Genomic DNA, 27,556 nt, shown 5'->3' on the forward strand with positions numbered 1-27,556 from the left:
GTTAAAATCAGTGGGGCTAGTCAGACGGGCAATCTTTCTTTTGAATTTCGCGGATTGATGGTCCATGTAAAAAAATAAAAAAAACAGTCGCAGCATGTCCTATTCTGGTGAGTTTTCACATACCAGAATCACCCATTCAGGTCAACGGGTGGTGAAAAAAGAAAAACTAAATGCACTCACACAGCATGCCATTGTATTTCATGTTTTTTCACACATCCATTGACTTGAATGGGAGTTTTAAATGACATAAGTTGGGTCACCTTCCATATTTTGGGTCCGGAGCGGTTTTGTGTCTCCTTAAGAAGAGCAGCTAAAAAGTGTGTGGAGACACCTCGGAGCGAGTGGGTCAGGGCTCTCCCCAAGTAGAGCACCCAGAAGGGGTGTGGGGACACCTAAAAGTTGAGTAAGGAGACTTTTATAAGGCCATGCTAGCGGTTTCCCTGGCATTCTCTGCTTTCTTGTTGGTTTTCCGTCCATTCCATCCTTTGCATTGCTGCCATTTTCATTTATTTTTACGCCACACTTCTGCAACCATTATTGTTTTTTTTTGTTTGTTTTGTCTTTTTTTCCAATTATTGCTGGTTTTCGAACAGCAGCACTCTTGAATTGAGGATGCGTTTACTAAACGCATTCAAGTCCTACATCGGCGACTGTTCTAGTTCGAAGTACTTGGATGGGGTCAGGTCTGTTCGCTGTAAGTAAAGTCTCACCTATGTTTCTCATATGCGGCGGTTTTGGTGCAGCTGGAAAGCATTTACTATGTATGAGGAGATGGATTCATAAAGTGTTACTTATGCATGTATTCAGTGTGGAGACGCCGCTGTCTGCCGCCTCCGATAAAGGTCGTGCGCTCTCGTGAGAGCAGCCTTGTGACGGGATTCCAGGTTGCACATTTTGATTAGGAATATTTTACATAGTTCAGACTTGGAAAGGGACTCATTTAGCAGCTCGGAGGCTCGCTTGCTTCTCCTGGAGGTTCTAGACTCCTCGTACGTCTTGGAGGATGGCGATGGAATAGGATGAAGGTTTAGAAGGGAGGAGATGCAGATTGTATGTGTCATGATATTTAATATGTGGTTAACATTCCTGCAGCCCGTAGCCACGGGCAGGAGGAGGACGTAAGATTCCATGTGCTTAAATAAGATGCATCTTTGTTCTTGGATTAAGAAGCATCACGTGGCCAAGTGCAGTCAAGTATTTTCCACGCCGGTAACTGTTAGACGGCACGCTCGCTTGGGCCGGGGCTGGTTATGTGCGCACAATGTCCCGCGCTCTGCAGGAGATTGATCCTCGCGCTGCTCCGCAGTTATGTTTCTGCTCTACTACTGATAATCCAGCAAGGTCTCTCTGGAACATTTAGTAGTACCGTATTGTAGATTTTACGGCACAGTCCTCTTGTTCTTTAACCCTTTCCAATCCACTGTCTGACGTCTAAAGACATAATGATTTAAGGCTGTACAGCTCCGATGTTGGAAGACGTCCGTTGGGGTTCTCTTACTGTATATTGCCAGCCTCTCTGCTGTCGGAGCCTATCTAACGTGTCACCTCATGCAGTACTGGCTTTAGCCAGCAGATAGCGCCATTGTATAATGGCAGAAAAAGAGTAAGCCCCCTAGGAAAACCAGGATTCAAATTGGATTTGAAAGGGTTAATTCCCCTTCGGGTTTTACCTTGGAACATATATTGTGTTACAGGCTTTATGTATCCCTATTCCTATATCAATAATGCTTCACAATAGGTAGAGGTAGGAGGATGATGATGGACAACCATTGCATGAACGGTTGTTTTCTCCGGTGCGGCTATATGCATTTTCTGGACGTTGCAGTAGTCCTCACCAGTCCTACGTTGTCAATAACATCAGGAGGTGAATGGGCAATCTTTCTGGGAACAGGAGTTCAAAGAAATGTTATTAGTCTTGAATGAAAATTTCAAAGATGGCCGACAACTTTGATGACTGTGCATCATCTTCCGCCTAAAGCGATTTTGCCGTTAACATCTGATGGATGTTGGCTATGGTTGGAATCGTACATTTTTATTAAAGAGGTTGTCTGGGTGTAATTTATTATATTTAAATGGTTCTATATTAAAAGGGCCTTATGCAGTCCTAAGCTCTCACTCACGACCTGAAGGTCCCCGCATGGTTCAGGTAGCCAGGCTCAAGGTTGACTCAGCCTTCCATCCTTCTGAGGTTGTTAAAATGGGTACCCAGCTGAAAAGCTCCAGGGGGGGGGGTGAAAGGGGATGAAAGATACTAGTAGGTTTAGGGGGTGGAGATGAAAAGGTGCTAGTAGGCAGGGATAAGAGCGCTGGCAGGTGATAGTGGGCGAATCTTGAGAGAGCCAAGTGTATCAGCACAAGAAATGGCGTGGTTTTGAAGAATGGGGGGGACCAAAGACAGACATACATTGTAATATCTACATTTATACCATAATTACTATTTTTAGCATTTTTAGAATTTTTTTAAAGTCTCCAGATGGCCCCTTTTAAGTTCAGTCTAATATATATGGGCACTTTAATTCCAGGGATGTATTTTCCTGTCTCTGAGAATATCTTTGCAGATGAGGCTTAAAAAAGGACTAAAAAATCATTTGGGTGTTTTGGCTCTTAAACTTAAATATGTAGTTCAGAAATGATAGTCCTGAAATAACATTGTAATATATAAGATTTAAATCCGCTTTTGCACAAGGTGGTGCCCTTCCTGGGGGAGCGTTTATTCTAGATAGCGAGCTGATCAAAGTGTATAGTGAATACTGCACGTTCTATGTTCATGCTGCCTACAGCTGCCACTAGAGGGAGTGCCGGAGATTATTGTATACAGTCATACATGGAGCTATTGCAATATGCGGTGAGCTCCCTCTAGAGGCAGCTGCAGACAGCCAACATGTTATATTATCAGTTTACGTCTATGTATATACAGGATCTCCTAGAACTTTCTTGATCCGTGTCTTCTCTTATCTCTAGGAGCCCTTCGCTGAAAGGTCAGTTTTCATGATTCACCTTTGAGCATCATCTGACATGGCAGGAAATGATGTTTTTGCGGGACCTTTATATTAGGACACCTATCCTTCGTTAGTACAAGGTGCTCCTGCTGCTTTGTCAGCGATCCTCCCGTGTCTCTGTTGAATTATTAAAATGACAAGTGATAAATTGCCTTTTTTTTAAATTTTTTTTTATTTTTTTAAAACCCAGATTTACATCCTGAACCAAATTGATCTTGTTGTAGTAATCGCTGCCGTTTCAACAGCTTATTCTTTAAAATGGGAAAATCAATTAGTGGCAATTTATTTTTTGTTTTTTACTTGAAATGTTCCAAAGATCTATTAAATAATGAACTTCACAAATGGGAGCAGTGAAAAACCAGTGCCTCCCCTAACAACGCAACCACAAGGTCCATTTACACACAGATGATCACTCAAAACTCGTCAGAAACTGACAGTTTTGAGCGATCATTTTGCATTAGCTACTAATAGGTTAATCAGTCCATTAATAGCTAACTAGCTTCATTTGCATGTATTGAGAGAACAGCAGGTGATCTGTTCTCTAAATACATCACTATTGTTCTCCAGCTGGACAGCAGCTGAAAGAATGTTATCAGCACTGCCCAGGGAGAACTCTCAGCCTGCAGTCCGTCTTATCAGTCCGGATGGATTTTAAGCTGAGCTGAACTCGGCAATGTACGAAAAGTGCTCGGTAAGTGCCCGATGGGCACACACACACAATTACCGCTCAAAAGATGGCTTTTGAGCGAATTGTGAGCAATAATCGTTGTGTGTAAGTCGCCTTTACTCTGTCAAATCACCCTAAACTTATCGTGTTTCTGCAAAAATAACACCCTGTCGTAAATTAATTTTTGCCCTAACAGTGGCACTAGGTCTTCTTTTTGGGGGAGGGGGGGGGGTGTGTCTTATTATACTTATCTAGCAGTCTTGGTCTAGGTCTCTCTCGCTGCTCTCTGGAGCTCTGAAGTGCTAAGCTGCTGTGTTGAGTGGCCAATTAATAAATTCCGCCTCCACAACGCTATGGCTGTGATTGGTTCTTCGACTGCTGCTCAGCCAATCAATGTTGCGCTCAATGAACCAGTCACAGCCATTGCATTGCAGTGGGGGGACCCGGACTGAGCCTGCTAGGTTGTAATCCATTTTTTAAAAAATGTTATGCAGTTAGGGCTTATTTTCAGAGTAGGGCTTATATTTCAAGTCTTCCAAAGAATCCTGAAATATCAGGGTAGGGCTTATTTTTGGGGAAACAGGGTAGCAAGTTTTTATTTTGAGAGATGTAATTTTTAGGCCCAACGCACACGGGCATATTTGCATTGTGGAATCCGGAGCTGGTGTTCATGTCCTTATTCCGCAGCTAATACTGCCCATAGGCCGAATGTCCGTCTAGTGTGTCCAGTGCTGAAGTGTATATTTAGTCAGTGTGTTGTCCGATTCTACAATAGACCAGACTTGGACTGCACATAGACCCATTATAGTCAGTGAGCTAAAAAAACACGCAAATTTTTTCACATGGGCACACGGATCCCAGGGAGGGAGGGGGGAAGCATGGTGGCACTATTTTGATCTGTTTTATGCAAATAAGACCAGACTATTCACGTCAGTGGGAATGGAAAAAACTGGGCAGCCCTCAGATGCTGCTGTCTACGTGCTGTTTGTATTGCCTGAATCCGTTGCAAAGAAATACAAAAAAAACGAAATTTTTTTTTTGGCAGTATGAGCAAACTGATTGATGTACTGAAGTAAAACAAAATCATACACACACATACAAAATTGCATACAATTTATGAAAAGTGTCTGTTTTTGGCAGACACAACACAGGCTAGTTTATATGAAGAGTACCCAAAATAAATGGTGGAGGGGGGGGGGGGGGGGTGTTACTAGTACAGGCGTCTAGGTGAATGTCTGCGGAAACCACCTGAGGCGGTATACCAGCCGATGATGTTGGGGGAGGGTTGCGTTTGGCTCCAGTGATTTTTTTTTTTCTTTCCTCCCAGCAAGTTGTTTGTTTTTTGTCTATTTTGCCATGCTGATTCATACAAGTGTATCAGAGGTGAAAGCAATCCTCAGCTGTTTGTTTGGTGTCAGGGACAGTGTACTCACAAGTAGTCACACACTCAACCAAAGTTCTGTACAATAAAGAATAGGGTTCGGTTTACCCTATCATTATTTGGCTCCTTCTTCGGCATGTGCTGGGCCTGGACGGCGGTGAACGGACTCCACTGACTACAATGGGACGTGTTCAGCTTCCAGCATGCGGGTAGACATAGTCCCTGATGAAGTAGCACAGCATACTGCACTATTTCGTCTTGTATGTCATTTTGAGTCTATATTGAAAGCTTCGATTGGAGCGTGTGATGCAGATGTGGACTTAGCCTTACTCTGCTGCCCATATAGGTGCCTGAGTGATGAGATGGAGCTGCTGCTGGTGCCCTGGGTAACTCGTAAGTCCATGCTGCTTCCTAGAAGTAAGCAGACAAGTGCACAAGACTAGGCGTGAAAGCAATAGAAACAGTGGTAAATAAAGGCGTTCCTCTGGGCTTCCATCCTTCCTGGCCTCTCTAGCCCTGTTATCAGGAGACTCGCCCTGGCAGCATGTTGAATCGCTGAACCTCATCCAACAAGTTAATACCTGCAGCCGTGTAGTAATGGCCAACGTGGCTTTTTAATTGGAAGAAATAATGCAATCCTCCTTTAACTTGTCGGTGCTGAAGACTTAGGGCTCCTTCGCACTGGCGATATCGCTGCGAGCAAATCGCGGCAAAATCATAATTGCGTTCATGAGATGTTTGAGCGTCAGCGATGCTTTTTCTTGCAAAAAAATTGCTGCCACTTGCGATTTTTCTCACGCATTTTTACACTCTATTTTGCAGCAATTTCTTAGCATGAAAATCAATGGAATGTTAAAAACGCATCGAACAAAAAAACGCTAATTTGTGTTTTGCGATGTGATGAAAAGGAGGCTCCATAGGGAAACATGGTAGATTTAAAAAAAATGCCCCCCCCCCTCCCCCCAGGAACATCGCATGAGTGAAGACATCGCAAATGTGAAGGAAAACATTAAAATTCACTGGTTTCATAATTCTGCGTTTTCACTCAGTCTCGCCTCACACGAAAATAGCGCATTTTTTTTCACCAGTGTGAAGGTGCCCTAAGTTTCTGTTCACACTGAGCAAATCCGCCATGGTTTTTCCTGAAAATATGCAACAAAAAATATAAGCCCTAATCCTAAAATAAGCCCTAGCTGCATAAAAGAACTAAAAAACCCACATGCATCACCTAAAAAGCGCTGTCAGGCTTCTCTGCGTCTTCTCCCCAGCACTGATTTTCAAATTCGCGGCCAGGAAGAGATGCCTGAAGACAAGTGCAGGGGATGGGGAAGAAGGCGCAGCGGAGCTGGACAGCGCGTCTTAGGTGATGTTTGTAGAATTTCCTATTGTAAAAGTTGCATCGCACCGCATTTTTCATGCGATGGAACACATAGGAAGAGACCATAGGGAAACAGGGGTTACAAAACTTTGCAAATCGTGGCTGTATAGAGCTTGCCACGATTTTGTAGTCTTGCAATGTTGCATGCTACAAAACATTGCTTGTGTGGAAGAACCTGTAGGAAAGCATGGGCTCTACATACATGTGATTTGTCACATTGAGACAAAATCGCCATGTGGAAGCGGCCCCAAATCAGTGTATTTTTGAAAATTATAACTTTTTGTAACTGTTTTTTTAATTAAAAATGTCTAATTGTTTAATTTCTATGCTTGTATTGTTTTCCAAGGAACTACAAACTGGAGGTCTAAAATGTAAATTTTGTCAGTCAGACTCAGCTCCTCTCCTAACCTGCTCCCCTGCTGTGAATGTGCATTCACTGATTTTTTTTTACCGAGCTATTACAGAGGGCTGTATGACAGTGCTGGGGATGGTGGAGGGGAGCAGAGAAAGCTACTGTTACAGAGGACTATAATTCCCTCTAAATTTTCTGCTTTTATCAGCATGGAGGGGGAACAGACCTACACGGACCTACACAGAAAGAGGATGAGGTAGACTGAGAGATAGCTGTGTAGTATTGAGTGGGTGTGGATATGCTACACAGCCTCTCAAAGTAGAGATGGGTGGACGAACTGTGCTTAAACAGGGCCATTAGACCAGCTGATCAATGTTGAGAAGGCCTCCAAGCTAAAAACTTGAATGTAGTAGAGCCTGCAAAAAAAATGAATCTTTCCAAATGCATGAGAAGGAAAACTCAATGCAAAAATAAATGCGTGATTTTTTTTTTCTGCAGGGACTTGATAAGTTATGTTTGCATAATTTTTTCATGCACAAAGGTTTCAGGTCTGCGGCTCGTTCATTATTCCATGTGGATGGGCTAAATGGTAAATAATCCGTTTACTTGCATTTACCAGATTCTGATCTCACTGATCAGATGCTTATACGCTGTCCTGTGAGTATAGCTTAACTTTTTCTCGTGGTACAACCCATTTAAAGGGTACCTTCAACCAAACTGGTATTTTCTAAATGTCTAATCCTTGCACTTTAAGGCCTCCTTCCCACGAACGGATTTCCGCCGCGTAATTCGCGGCGAAAATCCGCTGCGTTGCCCGCAGCTATTAGGTTCTATTGAACCTAATAGCTCAGGGCACACGGTGCGGAATTCCGCACCGTGAAATCTCCCGTCATCACCCGCGGCATGCTCTATTTACCGTGGGTGTACGCGCTGACGGCTTCCATTGCAGTTAATGGAAGCCGTCCGTTCACGCTATCTCCCGCTGTAACACAGCGGAAGATAGCGTGAAAACGCTTTCCCGCCTACCGCCGCCGCGTCACATGACACGGCCGGCCGCGTCATGTGACACGGTGGGCGAGTCATGTGACGTGGCGGCGGTGGGCGGGGAAGCGTCATGAGGGAGCGAAAACGCCGGATCCGCTGGTAAGTATGGGGTCTCTGGGGGGCGCCGTGACGGGCTTCGCCGCGGAATATTCCGCGGCGGAGCCCGTCACGGTCGTGTGCAGCCGGCCTAATACTTCTGGTCTTGAGTTTAGATCAGGAAGTAATATATGGTAGTCCCCACTGCTGTTAAAGGGGTTGTCCAGGACTTTACTTTTGATGACCTGTCCTCGGGATAGTTGGTCAGTAGTCGATTGGCAAGGGTCCGCCGCTCCAGATTCCTGCCAATCGGTTGTATACTGGGGCTGCTATTAGTGCTGACAGATCCCGGAGCAGCTCTGTCAGCAATGACAGCAGGCCCAGCGATCAACTGATGGGCAGGAATCCTGAGTTAATCTTTTACTGTTACACTCGGACTAAGTGGACATGATAGAATAATGCTTGCCGTTCAGTTCAGTGGTTCCAGTTTTCCTTCATCGTTTCATGCCATTGGCCCCATAACAATCCATCTTGCATGTTATATGACATGATAGTAAAACGCCGGTGAATTTTTCAGTAGCCCAGAATGGTGATCGATGCGTCTGCCAATTATCTAGGTTGAAGGTTGCGCCGTGAGCGGGCCGTTAACGGTTCATTATATGGCCATGGCAGTATTTTCCGTCAGCCCAACTCCGCACGCCTGGTCTTGCTGTATAAACAATATCTAATAGATCCCTTGAGCTGCGGGTTGTGTTCAGCACATTAGGCAAGTAATGCAGCCTTTTGTTTCCTCTGATGCAAGCACATTATCTCAACCCTTCCTTAAAGACAACTCTAGGGAAATGTCAGCCTTCCTGTGTTTTATTTCTCATTTATTTATTAATCCATCTAAAGTCGGAGTCAGTGGTTTTTCTTTTGTTCTTATTGATGGCCTTTAATTTGTGCGCACACCTCTTAGAAGCAAGCATTGTGCGTAATGGCAAGGCATAAGGTTACCGTAATTACTGCATCTGGTAACGACATTACCATCTGCACATTAAATGGATTATTTGGCTCGTATGAAGTGCAAGTTCTACGGACCATATCGATGCTGAGTCAGCTTTTTGTCAAGTTGAGTCATTTCCGGTTTTTGTCTTGACCTGAAGGAAATAAACACTTGAGCAAAACGGTCACAACTGTGGAGCAAAGGAGTATTATGGAGACAGTTGGACATGTGACAAAAGTGGCACCCGAACCCCCGCCCCTCCAACCCTTGCAACTCTTGTCTGCCCCTACTGGACAATTTCCACTCCTGCTTCCATATGAGGTGCATTCAAGTTCTAAGGAGCAGATAGAAACATGGGACACATTTGAGAAGATACAGGCATTCTTCAGGAATGAGTGAGACAGATGACCACATCTTCCAGCCCACAGAACCCGCATGACGGCAGCTGGAGGTAGAAGTGTTACCGATTACTATAAAATTGCGATATTCACGTTAAAAGAGCAGCGTGCAATCATCCATTCTCCTCGCTTGGCATTCATCGTCAGTTGAGGGAGACCTATGGTGAAGGTGTCATTGAGGTTATGGGTGCAACCGTTCTAAGAAAGCCAGACATCGTGTGAGAATGAACCCCGAAGGAGCCTCGGCCACACATCAGCCGGTCCAACAGCTTGATTGAAGCAAGTGGTTCTGGAAGACTACAAAATGAAAAGCAAATTGGGAGTCTATTTTCACTTAGACTGAGTTAGTAACAATTGCTTGGAAGTTTTTCACTTCGATGAGCAAAGCATGATACACCCCCCACCCCACTCCCACCCCCATCACCCCCTCATTCCCGGTGAACAATCGCCAAATAATTAGTGCTTGCCAGATACAAGAAGCTCAAGAATTGGAATCTTGGGCATTTCTTTAAAAAGCTTAAAAATAAGACTGGAAATGTGCAAGTGAAGCGATAGACAGGAACATCCTCGTCCTCTGGTGATGCTACAAGAGTCTACTATGTATAAAAGTGAGGCTCCTCCTTGCTTCATATACGCCATTCACTAAGCAGGTTCATTAAAACCGATGATAGACACTCAACACATTTTAAGGCTTCACCTCTGCATCAGTATTACACACCACTCACAAGATTATGGAGGAATATGAGAAGAGCGTGTCCCAACGGAGCCCTGGTGGTCTTACCAGAGGGGCCAGCAGACAGACTTTCACTTAGACCTGGTTTTGTGAACCAATAGCCACTCACAAAGTTAAGTGCGGTTTGCCATTTATCTTACCTGAAAGAAAAAAGTATTGTGAAATGTGGCTCTAAGCTCCAGATTTTTTTTTAAAAATGTTCTCTTTTTCTGATATGTGGTGTCCTTCACATGCGGGCGGAGTAATAGATGAAGCCAGAGGCGTAACTTGAAGCTCATGGGCCCCAATGCAAAACCTGGAACAGGGCCCAAAACTATAATGCTTTATTCATAGTACTGGGCTCCCTATATGGAGAAGAGAGGCCTTATGGGCCCCCTAAGGCTCCTGGGCCCGAGTGCAACCGCATCCCCTGCATCCTCTATAGTTACGCCCCTGGGTGGAGTGTACATTACAGTAAACAGTTATTGTCTTTACTCGGCAGCTGAATTAGCAGTCCAGTCTCTGTAAGGCCGCCTGCAGACGAGCGGGTCGGATCCGGCCGCGCGATCCGACCCCAGAGCCTGCAGGGATGAGTGCGTACTCACCCGCGCCTGGCGGCCCCGGCTCTTTGATGTGCCGGCTGCCGCGCAGCCCGGAGCCGGCGGCCAGGTGAGTGCGTGCCCCGCAGAAAATTAGAACATGCCGCGGTTTGTTTGCCGCGCGAGATTTCGCGCGGCCAAACCGCGGCCGTCTGCATAGGAGTGCGTATTGTAATGCACTCCTATGCAGACTTTCAGCGGCGCAAATCCCGCGGGAAATCCCACGGCGGGATTTCCGCTCGTCTGCAGGCGGCCTAACGTGGTACATTGCTTCAGAAAGTTGTAACACTGTTTCAGATTCTTCGGTAAGGTGCTCTGTAGCACAGTAGAACTTTTGATGTCCTTTTCTCAGGACGGTTCATCAATAGTCGATTATTGGGGGTCTACTGCTCACCTGATCCCCAGGCCCGCCTTTAATGTAGACAGCACTGGCAGTAGATAACCCTGTCAACTTTGAATTCAATGGGAGATGTGCCTGCGGTACCAAACCAGGCTACTGCAATACATAGATCACTGTCTGCACTGACCGGGTGCCGAGCTGCTTGGCCACGATTCCGAGAAGTGTACCCCTGCCAAATAGGTCGTCAAGAGTTAAAGTCTTGGAGAACTACTTTAACTTTTTTTCATCCCCCTTACAAATAGTCATCTTTGCTGCAAATAGGTGGTCAGAGTACTCCTTTTGTGTTTTTGGGTCCTAGCAGCATTTCTATCTTTAGTATATACTGGAGACATGCAAAAAAAAACCCGCCTGTGTAATAAATACCACCGTGGTCACATTATTTTAGTGCAAGTTTGAAGGAAGCCAACGCTGGAGATAGGATGGATCATTGGGGACTCCTGACAGCTGCCGATTATCTCTCGTCTCACGCACGACATATAACTATTCGCCCGCACTCAGTAGGATTGCTTACGTATTTCCATTGTTCTTCTCCTGGAAATGCTGAAATTTTAATATAGCAGCATTTACCTCTGAATGTTCTCAAGTGCTGGGGAATATTTCAACCTTCAGGCTATGCAGACTTTGTACGTCACAAGGTATGAGCCGAAAAATCCAATATCTGTTTATTTTTAGTATTGTTTGCATTGCAGCTATAGTGCTGGCCTGGTAAAATGATCTGGTTCCTGTGCAGCACTGCGGAGCCAGCAGAACGTTCTCTGTACCGCAGGCTCTGGCAGCGATGACCTACACCTCCATGGTTACTGCTACCCTCAACTGGAAGCACAGGCAAAGAAAAGCTGCATAAACTACGGTTTTCTTAGCTATAGACATAATATTATGCTCCTACTGTCTTTTCTGTCTGCAGCACTAAGGCGTTAAAGCTTAATTGCCTGCTTGACACAGTCTTATTCTGCGTTTCAGTGGTCACCTTGGTAGAGATGTCAGATTCACGGGGAACGTCACTATGTCTCAGCACCTTCTCCTATTCATCTGGTCTGAACGGACACTACAGATATCCCCTCTCCCCTCCTACACATCATGTTCAGTGTCATATTTGTAGTCACAGTTTGCTATGTAACTACCTGATCTAAATGGGTTCATAATGCCAATTATAAGAAATGGATCCATAATGGCGAATCGCCAAAAAATTTAAAAATTCCCAACATCCGAGAGGTGATTGTTAAAAAGCATGCAGCATGTCCTGGTAGAAATGTCTAATCCTCTGCAACAATTTTTCAGATATTTCATTGGAGGGTTAAAAACGTTGATTGTATAAGCAGGACTTAAGGAAAGGACTTGTCATGCCCTCATATAACCGGGGCCGGCTGCATAGCTTGACCGCCGTGTCCACCAATGTCTTTAGACTCACTTCCGTTCTGGCTCTTCTTAGATTTCGCACTCTGCATTGAATGTGTCAAGTGATTGGTCCCCAATGTTGGATGAGAATGGGTGATGTCAGATTTGGTTGACTATTAACAGTGGGGACAGCCCACTTGTCACATTGACAGTGCCAAGAGTTGAATCTAAAAAGAGCAGGAATGGGGGTGAAAATAAACATAAGGAGGACATTTGTGGAAACTGCAGAGGTGTGCATCCAAGCCCACTGACATGAGGACACAACAGGTCTGCTTTAATTTTTTGTTTCTTAACCCCCTTAAGGACCAGGCTGTTTTGTACCTTAAGGACCAGACACTTTTTAGGGATTTTACCCATGGGGTAGTTTTATTGTCCTATTATTTCTTTCCTTTTAACTACCAAAATTATTTTTGCTGTGTTTTATTTCTGTGACATATAGGGCTATTTTTTAATATCTTTTTCATTGACACTTTTTAAAAATTTTTTTTACTTGTATTGGGGGTAAAAAGCTAACATTTATAGTTTTTTGTTTTTTTTTAAATTCAGTATATTTATACTAAAATAAAGTATGGGAACGGGTTCCTCTATTTATTTTGGATATTTTGATATATAGTATGTATGGTTTTGGTTTACAGGGCACTTATAGCGGCGGTTTTTGTTGGCGTCGGCTTTGGGTTATTTTGTTTCTTATGTATATATTGTTGTTTTATTCTGTAATTTTGTTTTACTTATTTATGTGATTAGGTTTTTTACTATCTATGTCCCCCATGACGTCATATAAGACCTCTGGGGGGCATTCACACGTGATTTTTTTTTTTTTTTACATTTTCCCACTGTAGCTGGGGTATCCATAGGAGCCCCAGTTACAGGGAGAAACATCCCCTGTAGTGACAATAGTCTCTGGCAGAGCTATTCAGGGTCTTCTGGGACCCTGCAGCTCTGCTGTGACAGAGGTCACCCGGCGGTCACTGACTGCCGGCTCGCATAGTGGAAGAAACACTTCCACTTTTTAAATATATATCGCTCATTGAGCGATGTGTACTAAATAAAGGAGGAGGTATAAAGGGTTAAAACCTACTTCTCCCTCCTCCTCCAGGTTATCAGCTGTGACTAACAGCTGACAACCCGTCCTGCTTCTGATGGATTGCAGAAGCAGGAGGCTTTCATCCCTGCCGTAATTTTACATACGGCTGGGCTTTAAACCTGGGACCAAGCACCATAAATTTACAGTGCTTGGTTCCTAATGGGTTAGAGGGCCTGTACTAGAATAGGGGACAACTTGCTGTTCGGTGAGGATCTCATTGCTGAAACCCCCGCCTATCTCAAGAATGGAGGGCCTGTGTCCCCCACCCAATTCACTACTGGGTTACTACACCCTCTGCAGTGAGGAGGAAAGTGAATCGAGCGCTGGTTGTTTGATTGTTCTTTCTTGATTTTTTTTTTTTTTTTGCAAACAGCTGAAAGTGTTCACATTTGGTAAATAAACCCAATTTGCAATGAGGGGAGAATAATTTTAATTGAAACTGCATGTAGACAGATTAGATGAGGAGATGTGACTGTGCACTGTGGACAGGGACTGATGTAAGTGAATACAATGTGGAATATGCTAGCGTTCTATCCATAGACAGAAGTAAATGGTTAGATAATGTGTGATAGTACAAGGGGTGAGGATGAATAAACAGGCCCCGCAGCCCTTGCATACATACACTTAGCCATTGATCTGTATGCTACATTTCCAGCCTGTAAGATGTTTAAACACTATTTGCATATTTATTCCCATTCTGGGATCTGTAGTCACATTTTCCTACAATCTATACTTCTAAATCTGTTACATCCTTACTTGTAACAGGCCAGATTCTCAAGAGATGGAATAGGAACCGCTGCCCTACAGCATATAGAGCAATCTAAAGAATATGCATGAGTAGACATGGCGTTATCCTTCGTTTATAGGTCACCAGAATCCTTTTCTCTTCAAGCTGCCCCCCCCCCCCATCGGGATTGATGATCCGCTGTATAACCTTTCCAGTATATCCCAGTGTTGTCCCTCTGAAGTTACTAACTCATGCATTTTATGTCTTTGTCAGACTTTTGACTAATGTTTACTTCCACGTGATTGCCCTTTACGTTTACTGCACTCTTTCAGTGCTGTTTAGATAGTTGTTTTTATGTGGCATTAGAAGAGTTCGGTTACCCTGTGTTTTCAGATAGAGATTACAACATGTGGAGTTAAAGGATTTGCCACAGTTTAGGGCTATGTTCACCTCCCGCTAACAATTAGTTTTTACTTAGTTGATTCGTTAAAAAAATGAAAACTCGAACAACTTTGCAGTTCTGTGTTTACATATTCTTACTGTTTTGTGTCTACATCACCTATACAGAGTGTGTCTCCATGGTAACAGACTACAAGCAAACTGTGTAGTCTGATCCTGCAGTCATATTTCCTGCTATATGTTCTTTACTACTGGCTAACCTACCAGATACGGATTAATGTCATAGGGGGCGAATGGAATATGGTATGAGACTTCATGGTTATATTACATAGAACTTGTTTGCAATTTATTACCATGGAAGTATATGGTGGCGGGGGGATTAATAACGGCTTCACACCTGATGTAAAATGTTGCACATTTACTAAATTTGCCACTTTTTGGCAGTCAAAAGTGAGGGGGAAAACGGGCAGGGTTTTCCTACAGACACTCAGATGTGCGAAACATTACACTAGAAACTGCTGTAAATTATAACTCGAATTTTATAACCTCCCATAGCAGACATTAAAGGGAGTTAAAGGGAACCTTTCAGGTTCTATGAGCATCGAAAATGTTGTCGGCACTTAGGAGAGAGGCTGCGGAGTCCAGGGGTGTACTTTTAATACTTGCCTGCCTCTCCGCTGCAACGCTGTCTGCTCAGGAAGCCGCGGCTCGGTCCATGCATTAGACATATCTGCGTATTCAGTGCGCACTCACACAAAGAATAGGGCGGACAGCGAAGGAATGGGCTGGCAGATGAGCGTAAAAGTTCACCTCTGGTATCAGCAGACTATACGAATAGACACGGGGTGCTCATCGGCAGCTTTTAGATTTATAGGGATATGAATATGTGTTAAATTTTAATACATGTTTTGCTAGTGATTGTTGTCTTGCTTTAAAGGGGTATTCCCATCTCGGGAATCCTGCTTCAGTGGGTTAGTAATTGCAAAATAATGCACTCACCAAAAGATGTGTATTTCCTAAATGCTCCGTTCTCCAGATATTGCAGCTATTGATTCCTCTGCCTTCTGGTTGGTGACTGCTTGCTGCCAGGGAAACAGATCACCTCTGGTATGTAAAGAGATGGCAGAGGAGGCCGGCACTTATGCACTTCTTTCGTCTTAATCTGATGGCCAGGATCTCAGGGGCGCATGCCCACTAGTTTTTGGGCCAGCTACCGTTGTGCTGCTATTTCTTTCCATAGAAGAGGGGGTTCATTTCTATGGCAATGAGCAGTAAACAACCAGAAAGACAGAGGAATCAACAGCAGGAGAATGGAGCACTTTGGAAATAAACATCTTATGGGTGAGGGTATTGTGCAGTTTTAAACACGTTGAAATACGATTCCCAAGATGGGACCCCTTAAATTTAACCTTCCCCTCCCCCTTTTTTTTCTTTCTTTTTATTTTTTCTGGATGAATGTGCGAATCTTGTTTGGACCTCAAGTTCTGCGAGGAGGTTGGTCTTGGTGTGTCTTCTTCTTCCCATTCATGCCAGATTTTAACACCTGAATATCTTTCTTTTTACAGGAGAAGCTCTTATCAAGGTCTCTTCAGAGAGGTGAAGATCTTCAGTTTGACCAGGTGAGAGTCATGGCTCGCCGCTGTCATGATATATAGAACGTGTTGCTTTATGTCGCCATTTACAATGTATTGTGCGGAGAATACAGTGGCATGCTGTGCAACCAAAAATAAAATAGGTTGGGTGGTTTGAAGATTGACCCTAAACCTATTCTGTCCTTATTGAAAGCATACGCTTACTCTCGTAGAGTGGATCTATGAACTATGTACAGTAGAAGCAATATGGAGAAATCACTGCATAGAGCTGTGCCACAGCCTGTTCATATACTTTATATTCTTGTACTTGCTAAAGGTATTCACTTTTTTCCTGCAGTCAGTCCTCTACTGTGGCCAAATGGATTGTCATCAAAAAATGGCAATTTACCTAATAATTTCATACTGTTAATTTGAAATGACATGGTATAGGATGGGTAATTTCTGCCCAAAGGGCCACACTTCAGAAAGACCATTTTTGCATTCCTGCCTCCCTCATGTGATTGTCTGTCACACTCTAGAGGTCTTCTTTGTATATTGTAGTCACTTCCATGCAGTGAAGACTCCTGTCTGATACTTATCAGACACCATCTTGATGCAGAGATAGGTCCCTGCTTTCTGTGCTATCAGCCCCATGATGCATCAGGACACTATCATTGAGCAACTAGAGCCTGTACCATCTCTGCTTTCAGGGAGGACACAGCAATTTTCAGAAGCTTTAGATAGAAAGGAATAACTAACTTGAGTAATACCATAATGAATAGAAAAAAAAAATCCCTGGAGGGTCTCTTTAAATTACTCTTTAAATAGGGCATCAAAACTATTAGTTTCAAACTAACAAAATCTAGCAACACTTTCTGTGCAGCCTCCAGAACTGTAGGTTCGTCTGCTTTATGGTGCTTCTGGCACCTAGCTACGTTGGGTGTCGGTCAGTGCGCATGAGAAGGTCCCGTTCAATGGCTTTCCTCCAGTCGGCATTAGCAGATCTAGTCATGCTGCAGCTTACAGCCCCCCTCTCCTAAAGGCCCTAATACACCGGCAAGTTGTCTGAACCCACCCATCTTGGCAGAACTGGACAACTGTTGCATATGTATGGGCACCACCCGACTCCACCGACAGATGTGATGGGGAAAGAAGGATTGAACATGTTTGAATCTCAACACCGGATCCTCTTCTTCGCTTGCCGATAAGCTGCTGCAAGAGGAATCTGGCTGCTGACATCTCCACTGTTCCCAACGAGAACTCATGGATGCATGGCCAAACCGAGCGTTCATATGTAGGGGACAATTAGGGGAACTAGCTCTCGGCAGAACGAGTCTTGTGTTTGGGCACCTCAACTAACGACTATGTCATCTGTCTCATGAAAACTAACTGGCCAGCTCGAACCTTTTGTTCATCTCCGACATTTGAGTTGACGAGTATGTTCTGGTATCGTGCCTTTTATTCAGCACTACGCTTTGCCTATTGGGTTCTGTGATTGGTTTTCAGCCGGTGCGCTCACAGTAGCGCCATTCTTCTTCCCTCCTCGCATGCGGAGCTGCCGGCGCGTGCCCCGTATCTATTAGTAAAGTCTGCAGGTGCCAATAATTGTTTGTCCAGGAATGTCATTACTTTCATTTTTCCACAAAGTGGCTTGCGTTTTATCAATTAACCTCACCGTCCGGGCAGCGGGATTTGTTTGGTATGGGCTTTGTGAGCTGTGACTTTGCCAAGCTGAGCTAGCAGTAATGAGGAGGATCATTGTTGGCCCGTCCACTTTAGAGTTGGCTGCTTTTGTTAACTGTTTCCCCTAAACATTTTTAGAGTTGGAATGCCAATAAAACATTTGTTTAGACTACTGCCAGCATCTTCTAGTAAATATAGATAATAACCAGACTTGTCCTCTTGTAGTGAAGTAGAGAAGTATTAACTGTTTATGGCGCCCGGGCGCCTGGAATGCATCACTCAGCGGGCGGCTTTTACGCTTCTCTGATCCCAAATACGAATTAAGGAAAAAGAATGTGGTGAAGAACATGACGTCTCCGTCGCTGCCCGTCCACCGGGCTCCGCTCTCCCGCGCTCATCATCCATGCTGTGTAATGTCTTGTTCTTCATAAAGCTTTGCTTGTGAAATCCTCAGCACATTTTCATAGAAGCCCATATAGACTTTTTGTGGAAAAGTCATTCACGAGGGACCGTTTAGTAGGTTCAACAATGCCAATGAGTTTAAGTTTTATAGGGCACCTTTATTTAGAATACCCGCTTTCATATACCTTATTGAGGAATTCTGGGTCAATGCGGAGGTCCTTATCTGTTGACTAGAGTAGTTACAAAGAGCATCTCTCGCTCTGGAGGACCTATCCTGTCCTGCATTACACAGACAACCCATTGATTTGAAGTGGTACTATGTAATACTTCAGTTCACATGTGGTGGCGCTGCATAGAAATTGAAGACTTAAAGGAGTTGTCTGATTAGCGGGGACTGGCTGTAGTAAAATAGTAAGCTAAGCAGTACTTACCTCTCTGCCATCGCCGGGATCCAACGCTGCAGCCCCGCTCTGGCGTTTGCTCCAATAGCTGACATCACAGCTAATCGGAGGCTGCGGGCATCCTGTTTCCAAACTCCTGGCATAATGGCGCTCGGGATGTAAGGAGTGATGAGCAAACTCGTTTGCCATCTGATCATCTAATTCAGGTGAGCATAATGCTTGCTGGTCTACTGCACGTCTACCCATGTAAATGTGCAGCCGACCAATGACTGCTCTATGGAGATGTCCAACTGTATCTCAATGATCTATCCTCCACGTAGTATGGACAGATTGTCTGCCCATGTAACGTGGCCCTTAGGGCCCATTCACACAGTGTAATTATAGTGTGGATTCCAAGGGGGATTCTGCGTCAGAACCTGCACCACCGACCTGGGTTGGTCGGCCACATGCAGATTTGCCGCAGTAGCTAGGGCTAAGTCTGTGTGCTGTTAGTCATGACAATCCGTGGCAGAACTCTGAGGCGAAGTCTTGGATTTCTGCTACGGATTAAGTCAGATTTACGCCGAAAAAATCCAACGCGAATCTGAAATCTCGTGGCGAAGACCTCCAGCTTCTTACCAGCAGTAGTTAAGAAGAGAAGAGATACTTAGTAGCATCAGATGATTAGCAGCCCTCGTCTAGGACAACTGTCCCCTGAAATGGCGCAGAAGTAGAGTGGCTGTTATATATGTATCTCAGGACTGAAGACGCTCATTGTAGAGGTAAGCAGGCGGTCAACCTGTGCCGTCATTGTTTGGTGGAGGCATGTTATACATGTAATTGCTCTTACTTCTGGGCAGTAACTCTTGATGTGTCCATGTGTTGCAGGTGATAAGCTGTATGAGCTCTGTAGCAGAGCACTGTCTCCCCTCATTACTCCGCACCTTGTTTGACTGGTATAAGCGCCAAAATGGGACTGAAGATGAATCCTATGAGTACAGGCCTCGGTCCAGCACAAAATCAAAAGGGTAAGATGTTTATTATGGGACTAATAAAATAAGCCTCTCAGAAATGTCATGCGGGGATGGATATATAATATATACTTCTGACCTCCGTAAAATGCCAAGAAGACGTGTACTTTTTGTCTTGCAGAGATGAACAGCAGCGAGAAAGAGACTACTTACTTGAACGAAGAGACCTAGCTGTAGACTTTATTTTTTGTTTGGTTTTGGTGGAGGTCCTCAAACAGGTAGGTCCTGTCTATGTGGCATCCTTTATATACGGTGGCTGTATGCTGTAGGACAGCATACAGGTGAGTGCGACGTGGTTATGTAATATGTGGCCAGCATTACTAGCACCAGCCATTCTCTTCCACAGTATGCAGGGTCTGAGGATGTTTATAACTATATGATCTTACATTACAGATTCCTGTTCACCCAGTTCCAGACCCCCTAATACAGGAAGTTCTCAACTTGGCTTTTAAGCACTTTAAACACAAAGAAGGGTAAGTCTCCAGATGTCTTCACATAGCTTTTAGCAGTCTCTCTAGAAACTTAAAGGGATGTTCCCGGTAATTTGAAATAATCCCCTATCCACGGGATAGGGGATAACTTATCGATCGGTTGTGGTCTGACCGCTGAGCTAAAGAAACCTTACCCGGCCTGTCCCAAAATTTTGACAGCAGTTGTTGCACATGTGGGTCACCGCACCAATCTCTTCAGTGGGATCACCAGAGATAGCAGAGATCAAGCATTGAAGTGAGTGAGATTGCTGAATGCTTGAACTCTGCTATGTCCCATAGGGGGTGACGTCAAATTATCGGACTACACCCTTAGAGGGAACCTGTCGCCTACCTGAAGCATCACTTATGGTGCTGTTAGGTGTTGTATTCTTCATACTCACCATCTGCTTGGTGCCCGCCGCTGAAGTCAGCACGCTGGCCATAAATCTAACACTTTTCAGAGTCCCATGCACATGCTCTCCTCTACAAGTGTACAGGAGAGCGCGCACAGGGACTCTAAAAAAAAGAGTCTGATTTTGGTCTGGCCTGCAGACTTCAGCATTGGGAACCAGGAAGCGGGCTGATATGAAAAGTACAGCACACGGATCCCTGTCACCTCGCCTAACAGCGCCATAAGTTAATTTGCGGTGCTTTAGGCCTCATGTTCACGGGCGGATTTGATTTGAAGAATCTGCGCGGGGCACCTGAAAATCAAGCCACCCGTAGGGATGCCTGGGCACCTGCAAATTAATTAAAGCATGCGGGTTTGATTTGCGGACCTTCTGGTCTGGAAAACAAATCGCAGCATGCTCCGTTTCTGTGCGGATCCCGCACTGACAGCTTCTATTGAAGTCAGTGGAAGCTGTCCCAGCCGCGGCACACCCGCAGCTGACACTGCAGATGCGCCACGAGTAAGCAGGTGTTAAGAAAAATAAAGTTGCTGCGCATGCGCGGTGCGCCTGCACACTTCGACAGTGCAGAAGAAAGAAGAGGACCCAGACAGGTAAATCCGACCTGCCCGTAGACATGAGGCCTAACGTAGATGACCGGTTCCCTTTAAAGGTACTAACCAACATATCGAGTGTGTTACAGGAGATAGACCCTTAGTCTTTATTATCTTCTACTTCATATCCACTTGAGATTTATGCCAATCTTAGCAGTATTTCTTCCTACAACAGCCAGAATGACATGAAAAGATAGAGGAGCTCTTCAAGTTTTTAATGCACCTTACAGATGTTGGATATGGGCGCCGTTGGGGACATTAGATGACCTAAAACACATCTTTGCCGCAGTGGAATCAATGACAGGATATGCCTGGACACGTCTGGGCAGAACTGGACTACCAACTTGACATCTTCGTGTCGCCAACAGCGCCCACATCCAACATCTGTAAGGTGCATTAAAACTTGAAGAGCTCCTCTATCTTTTCATATGATTCTGGCTGTTGTAGGTCACTTCATGTGTGATCAAATCAGCTTTACTTTCCCACAATTTTTTTTTTATTCGCCCCTGTATGTAATACTAGACTAAGAGCCCACCCTTCCTTGATGACCAGACAATAGTTACTGATGTAATATATCACATCAAAGATCATGTTCTGTGTCCTTTGGGCTGGGTTCACACAGGGCGGAATTGCCGTGGAATTTCCGTGCGGAAAGTCCGCACTGCGATTCCGCCATGGGATTAGCCAGCAAAGTGGCCGAGATTTTACAAAAATCTTGTCCGCATGCTGCGTCCAAGCCACACGAAAACTGACAGGCAGCACGGAATTCAATTCCACAGCATGTCAATTATTTTCTCATTTCCGCAGCGGCCTCTCTCCTCTCTATGGGGAGAGAAGGCCACAGCGGAATGCCGACGGCGAAACCGCTCCAAAACCCGCAGCTAAAGGCTTTTCCAGCGGAATTCTCACAGATTTTCGGTGTTGCCATTCCGTGAGATTTCTGCTGGAATTCCGTCTCTTACTCAGCCTTACTGTAAGAATGCTTTCAGATTGCTCAGTCTGAGCCAGAGGAGAACTGATGATCAATGAGATCGGCACTCGTGTAACTGGTCTTCCCGCCAACCAATTCAGCATGTATGGAGGACGAACAATCGCGAACACAATTGTTCTTCCCCCATGCTATTTCATTGCTGTCAGTAGCACATCTCCTGTTAGTCATGTCCCATTGACTATAATTTGGTCCATCCGCTTTCCGGCTTTTGGACAGAATTAAAAGCGCTGAATGCAGGGCTTTTTCTTCCGGTATATTGAGCCGCACCTGTGACGGAACGTCCAACCGGAGGATCCAACGCAGATATGAAGCCGGGCTTGGTGTTAGAAGAAAACCTCCTTTGTCTTCCCTTATCTTATTTACTTGTGTAACCACATTCAGCTGAATACACCATTCATATTTGTGTAGCTGTAGGTTTGGCCACTGATGACACCGGTTTCCATTATCGAAGTACAAGGGCTGTAAAGTAATTAGTGGTTTCTTCCCATTCATAACACTTATTACCCTGTACAATCAGTAGGTGCTATTGAAATGCTTGATGCTTGAGTTTGTTTCATTCTATTCTTCTCTTGTTGGGACTTAAGCCAATGTTGGCAGATTCTTCTTCGTTCATCTATTCCGTTTCTTTTCATCTAGGTATTCAGGAACGAACACTGGGAATGTGCACATTATTGCAGATTTATATGCAGAAGTCATTGGTGTCCTTGCACAGTCCAAGTAAGTATTTCTTGGCTTTTATGCAGCATGTCACTTGAGTTTGTTTGGATGTCTTATGCCATGTTTAGGGGTTAGTGAATGGCCCCGGATCCCCTGCTTTCACCCTGCAGGAGATAGAGGAGAATATCCGGTTGCATGGCAGTGTATTAGGATTAAATGGAGCTCCTCGTGCTTTCTTTTCATCATGTAGATTTCAGGCTGTGAGGAAGAAGTTTGTCACGGAATTAAAAGAACTGCGACAGAAGGAACAAAGCCCACATGTTGTGCAAAGCATCATCAGCCTGATCATGGGGATGAAATTCTTCCGCGTCAAAATGTATCCGGTAGAAGATTTTGAAGCCTCTTTTCAGTTTATGCAGGTATGTAGTTTTTATTTAGCATGTAGTATATAAACACTAACAAGAAAACATTATACCGTAGGCAGCTGTGTGGCAGAAATTGTTTCCAGAGTAGCAAAATATGCCTAAACTTTTTGCTTAACACCTATTTCCAACTTTGCATCCTTTTTTTTTTTTTTTGTTTAAGCAATGTGTTTTTGGAATGAAGACTTTTTGCCATTGGTTTTCACAAAAAAAATTCTAATGGCTTGAATTCTATGCTTGTATTGTTTTCCAAGGCGCTGCAGACTGGGGGAGTGAAATTGTAGCAAATTCCGTCAGCGAAAGTTAACGGACAGCTCCTTCTCTAGTCTGCTCCCCTGTAGTGAACATGCATTCACTGGCTTTCCACTGAGCTATTACAGAGGGCTGTATGACAGTGACGGGGGTTGACGGAGGAGATCAGGAGGAGAGAGAACAGAAAAAGCTACCATTACAGAGGGCTGTATGATGGTACCAGTGGATGATGGAAGAGATCAGGCGGACAGAGAGCAAAGAAAGCTACTATTACAGTGGGCTGTAATTCACTCCGGGTGAATTCTCTGCTTTTATCAGCAGTGAGGGTAAATGGGACCAGCAGCTGCTCAGAGAGAGGATGAAATAGACAGAGAGATAGCTGTGTAGTATTGAGTGGGTGTGGTTATGCTACACAGCCTCTAAAAGAGGAGAAAAGAGCAGGAGCTGAGCTTGTGTGCAGTCATGAGAGAGACCAGCTGATCAGTGCTGCCCCCACAGCTAGAAGCTTGTATGTAGGAGAGCCTGCAAACCAAGTATGAGGCTTTCTCTATGCATGAGAAGGAGAACTCAATATAACTTAAATAGACGAGTGCATCTTTTGTATCTACGGTGACTTAGTAAGATATGTGTGTATTGATTTTTTTTTTTATGCAGAAAGGTTTCCATAGCTTTTAAGAAATTACTGAAAGTTCTGTAAAACTACCAAAGTTTGCACGTGTTAAGCCAGCCTCTTTTGAATGTTGGTGAGATGTAGTTTTCGGTATGTGCAATACTGTACCTTACATCTGCAAAGTATATGTGTCAATTTTCAGAATAGAAATGGATATTCAAAGGCCTTAAGTAATGACTTGTTGGTTTTTTTGTATGTTCTCGAAAGGAATGCGCACAGTACTTCTTGGAAGTGAAAGACAAGGACATCAAACATGCACTTGCTGGTCTGTTTGTAGAAATTCTTATCCCCGTGGCTGCTGTAAGTAAATCTTCGTACTCTACTTTTCTTGTTCCTCCTACAATTCCAACATATTCTGCAGTGCAGTACAAAGAATGGCACCACACACATCCATCCCTATCCCCAATTGGAGACCCCGGCCCTTTCATGATTGGAGCTTCCCCAGATGGAAGTTATCCATGCGCAGCATAAAATCAAATGAGCAAGTTTTTCTGTGGATCAGTTTCAGCATGAATCCACATGCGATGAGAAAATCCAGCGAAGTGAGCGACTTCCAATGAGCTCTGGTCATCGGTGCTAGACTGGTCGGGGACCGGATTTCAATGCTAACCTTTCTCATGCTACTATGGGGAGAGTATAAGGGGTCAGAGGGAGATGTCAAGAATTGTTCTACCAAACAGGTGGGGCACAGTTAAGCAAAGTGCAACTAAAGACAGTGGCGATGCTCCAGTTTATATATCTGGATGCATATCTCGCCGTTCCTTAGCATGGTGGGCTATAACAGCAGATGACCAGTCCAGCGCGATTATTGTCTAAACAGAAAGGCGAGACTCCAGGGGAAATAAGAGTGTAAAAATTGTATCAGTGAGCAGCGGAAAAACATCACCTCTACAGATGGATCCAGATTTCTGTTGTACCATGCTGATGGGAGGATGAGAATTGGGTGCAAGCAGCATGAATCGATGACCCCTTCCTGTCAGCTGATCAGAACATGTCAGCATCTCCACCCAATTTGCAGCAACTGCAACAAGCTTCCTCTCCGCAGGGGATGATGTTCCTGCAGAACAATTTTAACATTTAGGGGGTCCAACACGCTACTCAATGGGGGTCTCTACTAAAGTGGCCATTCCTCACACATGCACATGTATCTCTCCATTGAAATGAATGAAAGTTACAGAATCCTAGACTTGAAGTTTCCTTCATTTAGGCCTCCTGCACATGGGCGGAAATTCCGCGGTGGGATTTCCTGCAGAATTATCGCCTGTGCACGCTGCCATAGGATTGCATTAGATAATGCAATCCTATGCAGACAGCCGCGATTTGACCGCGTGAAAACTCGCGCGGTAAACAAACCGCGGCATGTCCTATTTCTGTGCGAGCCTCACTAGTGACGCGCCTACTCTGCACTGCGCAAGTGCGGCTGTTCCAGCCGTCGCAGAGAGAGAAGTGAGTATAAGCCGGACGGGTGAGTATAAGCTCAATACCGGGGGAACGGGTCGTATCCCACTGCGAGAATTCTCGCAGCGGGACCCGACCCGGCTGTGTGCAGACGACCTTACACAATTCTGTGAGACAACATTGTTACAAGTCTACTTATTAAACAGATTTGGAGGAATGTAAAGGAACTACCCTGATGTGTAGCTGCAATACTGCCTAATACGTCATTTGATTTGAGGAAGATACATTCTGCCAAAATATTAAGCAATTATCTTAGAGCCACATCTGTTGTTTCTGGATAATCAGCCGTAAAATCTCCTAAAAGCTTAGCATTTTTCCATTTGTGTTTCTTTTTTGGATTATAATAAGCCTATCGTTACCTAGGAGAGAATTGCTGACATTTTTCACTTCAAATCATTCTTTGAAGAGTTCTGATCCAGGAGTGAAACTTCACAGGAAAGTGTAGAAGAAACTGCAGTATCAACCTGCAGTATACAGGGTCCTCCAGAAGTTTGGATACGCGCAATGCTTAAAGCAGAAAATCACAAGTCAGAAACATCTTTGGGATGTTTTCCAATGAAGATGTAACTAGAACGAAATATTTAGTGACCCTAGAGTCAGCAGCTTAAAATTGATATGTAAGTCACCTGCATGATGGCTACCTACGATCTATCTTTTCTCAAATCTTGCTCCTTGGCTACATTTTAGCTCATTGCTATCAGGACAGAGCTGTGAATATAGTTTACCTATAGCACCTAATCTGAAGTAGTCTGGGCCACACCCCTTCTGCCTTCTCTACAGTCTGAACCTATGATGAGACAGCGGGTGTGTCCCAGACTACTTCAGATTAGGCAGTGTAGCTAAACTATAGTCACAGATTGCAGCACTGTCCTAATAGAGATGAGCTAACAAGAAGCAAGAGGAGTAAAAAACAAATAACAGGTAATCATTCCCCATAGGTACTGATTTGCATATTAACTTTGAGCTCCTGGCCGGAGGGTCGCTTCAAATGTTGATCCACTGCATACCGAAAGTATGCAAGGCTGTTTTACAGGCAAAGGGTCAGGGCACATTTCTGTGGCCACTGTTCTGATTGGCACATTTTTTATATTGGTACACTATCCTACCAAAAGACATTGGACACCTGAGCAAGAATCAAAAGTAGTATTTATTTCCCTATGGTAATACTTCGTGCGGCTCCTTTGGCCCTAATGACATTGGATATTTTCTGTGGCATTTTTTCTACTATAATCTGATACAATTCAGCTGGTATTTCCCTCCATTCATCCTGCAAATATCTGGCGAGTTCTCCCAAAGAAGATGGATGCTGTTCATATTCCCTGACCCGACGTTACAGTTCATCCCAGAGATGTTCAGGTCGGGACTCTGTGCAGCCGGTCCAATCGTGGAACATCTGTATCCTTGAACTAAAGTAAAACAGTGCTGGATCCGTGATGAGGCTCGTTGTCTTGTTGGAAGTATTGCTGACTGTTTCCAGAATATTGCTACATTGTTGGCCGCACATTGTTGTCTAGATTGTCATTGCATGTCTCCGTGTTCATGGTTCTTATCATGGCTACCAATGGACTGAGACTGTAACAGAACCTCCATTGTACATAACTGTTTACGCAACACAATTGAGGACAAAGCGTAACTTAAAGCTTCTGGGCCCCGGTGCAAAATCTGTAACGGGGCCCCCAACTATAATGCTTTATTCATAGTACTGGGCTCCCTATATGGGGAAGAGAGGTCTTATGGGCCCCCTAAGGCTCCTGGGCCCGGGTGCAACCGCATCCCCTGCACCCTCTATAGTTACGCCCCTGATTGAGGGTAAAAGTTGTCCACCAGACATCCTCCACACTCAGGTACGTCCATCTGATTTGAAGATGAAATAGTGTGATTCATCATTCCATAGTACCTTCCTTCATTGCTCAACTGTCCAGTGACCGCGCTCCTTGCACCATTGTAAGCTGGGCTGATGCATCTTTGCAAAAAGTTGCCACCTTTTTGCAGGATGAATAGAGGGAAATA

The 27,556-nt window shown here is 44.5% G+C and overlaps 1 protein-coding gene across 5 annotated transcripts in view; it reads left to right on the forward strand.

Annotated features, from left to right (window-relative positions):
• Positions 1-27,556, forward strand: part of FRYL (FRY like transcription coactivator) — a 285,628-nt gene that overhangs the window by 146,624 nt on the left and 111,448 nt on the right. For all 5 annotated transcript variants that reach the window (XM_066573099.1, XM_066573096.1, XM_066573098.1 and 2 more), the window contains 7 exons: positions 16,122-16,175; positions 19,481-19,620; positions 19,745-19,841; positions 20,017-20,096; positions 22,724-22,804; positions 22,995-23,163; positions 24,296-24,388. In XM_066573099.1, the coding sequence (XP_066429196.1) occupies positions 16,122-16,175; positions 19,481-19,620; positions 19,745-19,841; positions 20,017-20,096; positions 22,724-22,804; positions 22,995-23,163; positions 24,296-24,388 (714 nt within the window). The remainder of the gene's footprint in view (positions 1-16,121; positions 16,176-19,480; positions 19,621-19,744; positions 19,842-20,016; positions 20,097-22,723; positions 22,805-22,994; positions 23,164-24,295; positions 24,389-27,556) is intronic.

The sequence above is a fragment of the Eleutherodactylus coqui genome, chromosome 7, assembly GCF_035609145.1.
Source record: "Eleutherodactylus coqui strain aEleCoq1 chromosome 7, aEleCoq1.hap1, whole genome shotgun sequence".
Classification (NCBI taxonomy): Eukaryota; Metazoa; Chordata; class Amphibia; order Anura; family Eleutherodactylidae; genus Eleutherodactylus; species Eleutherodactylus coqui.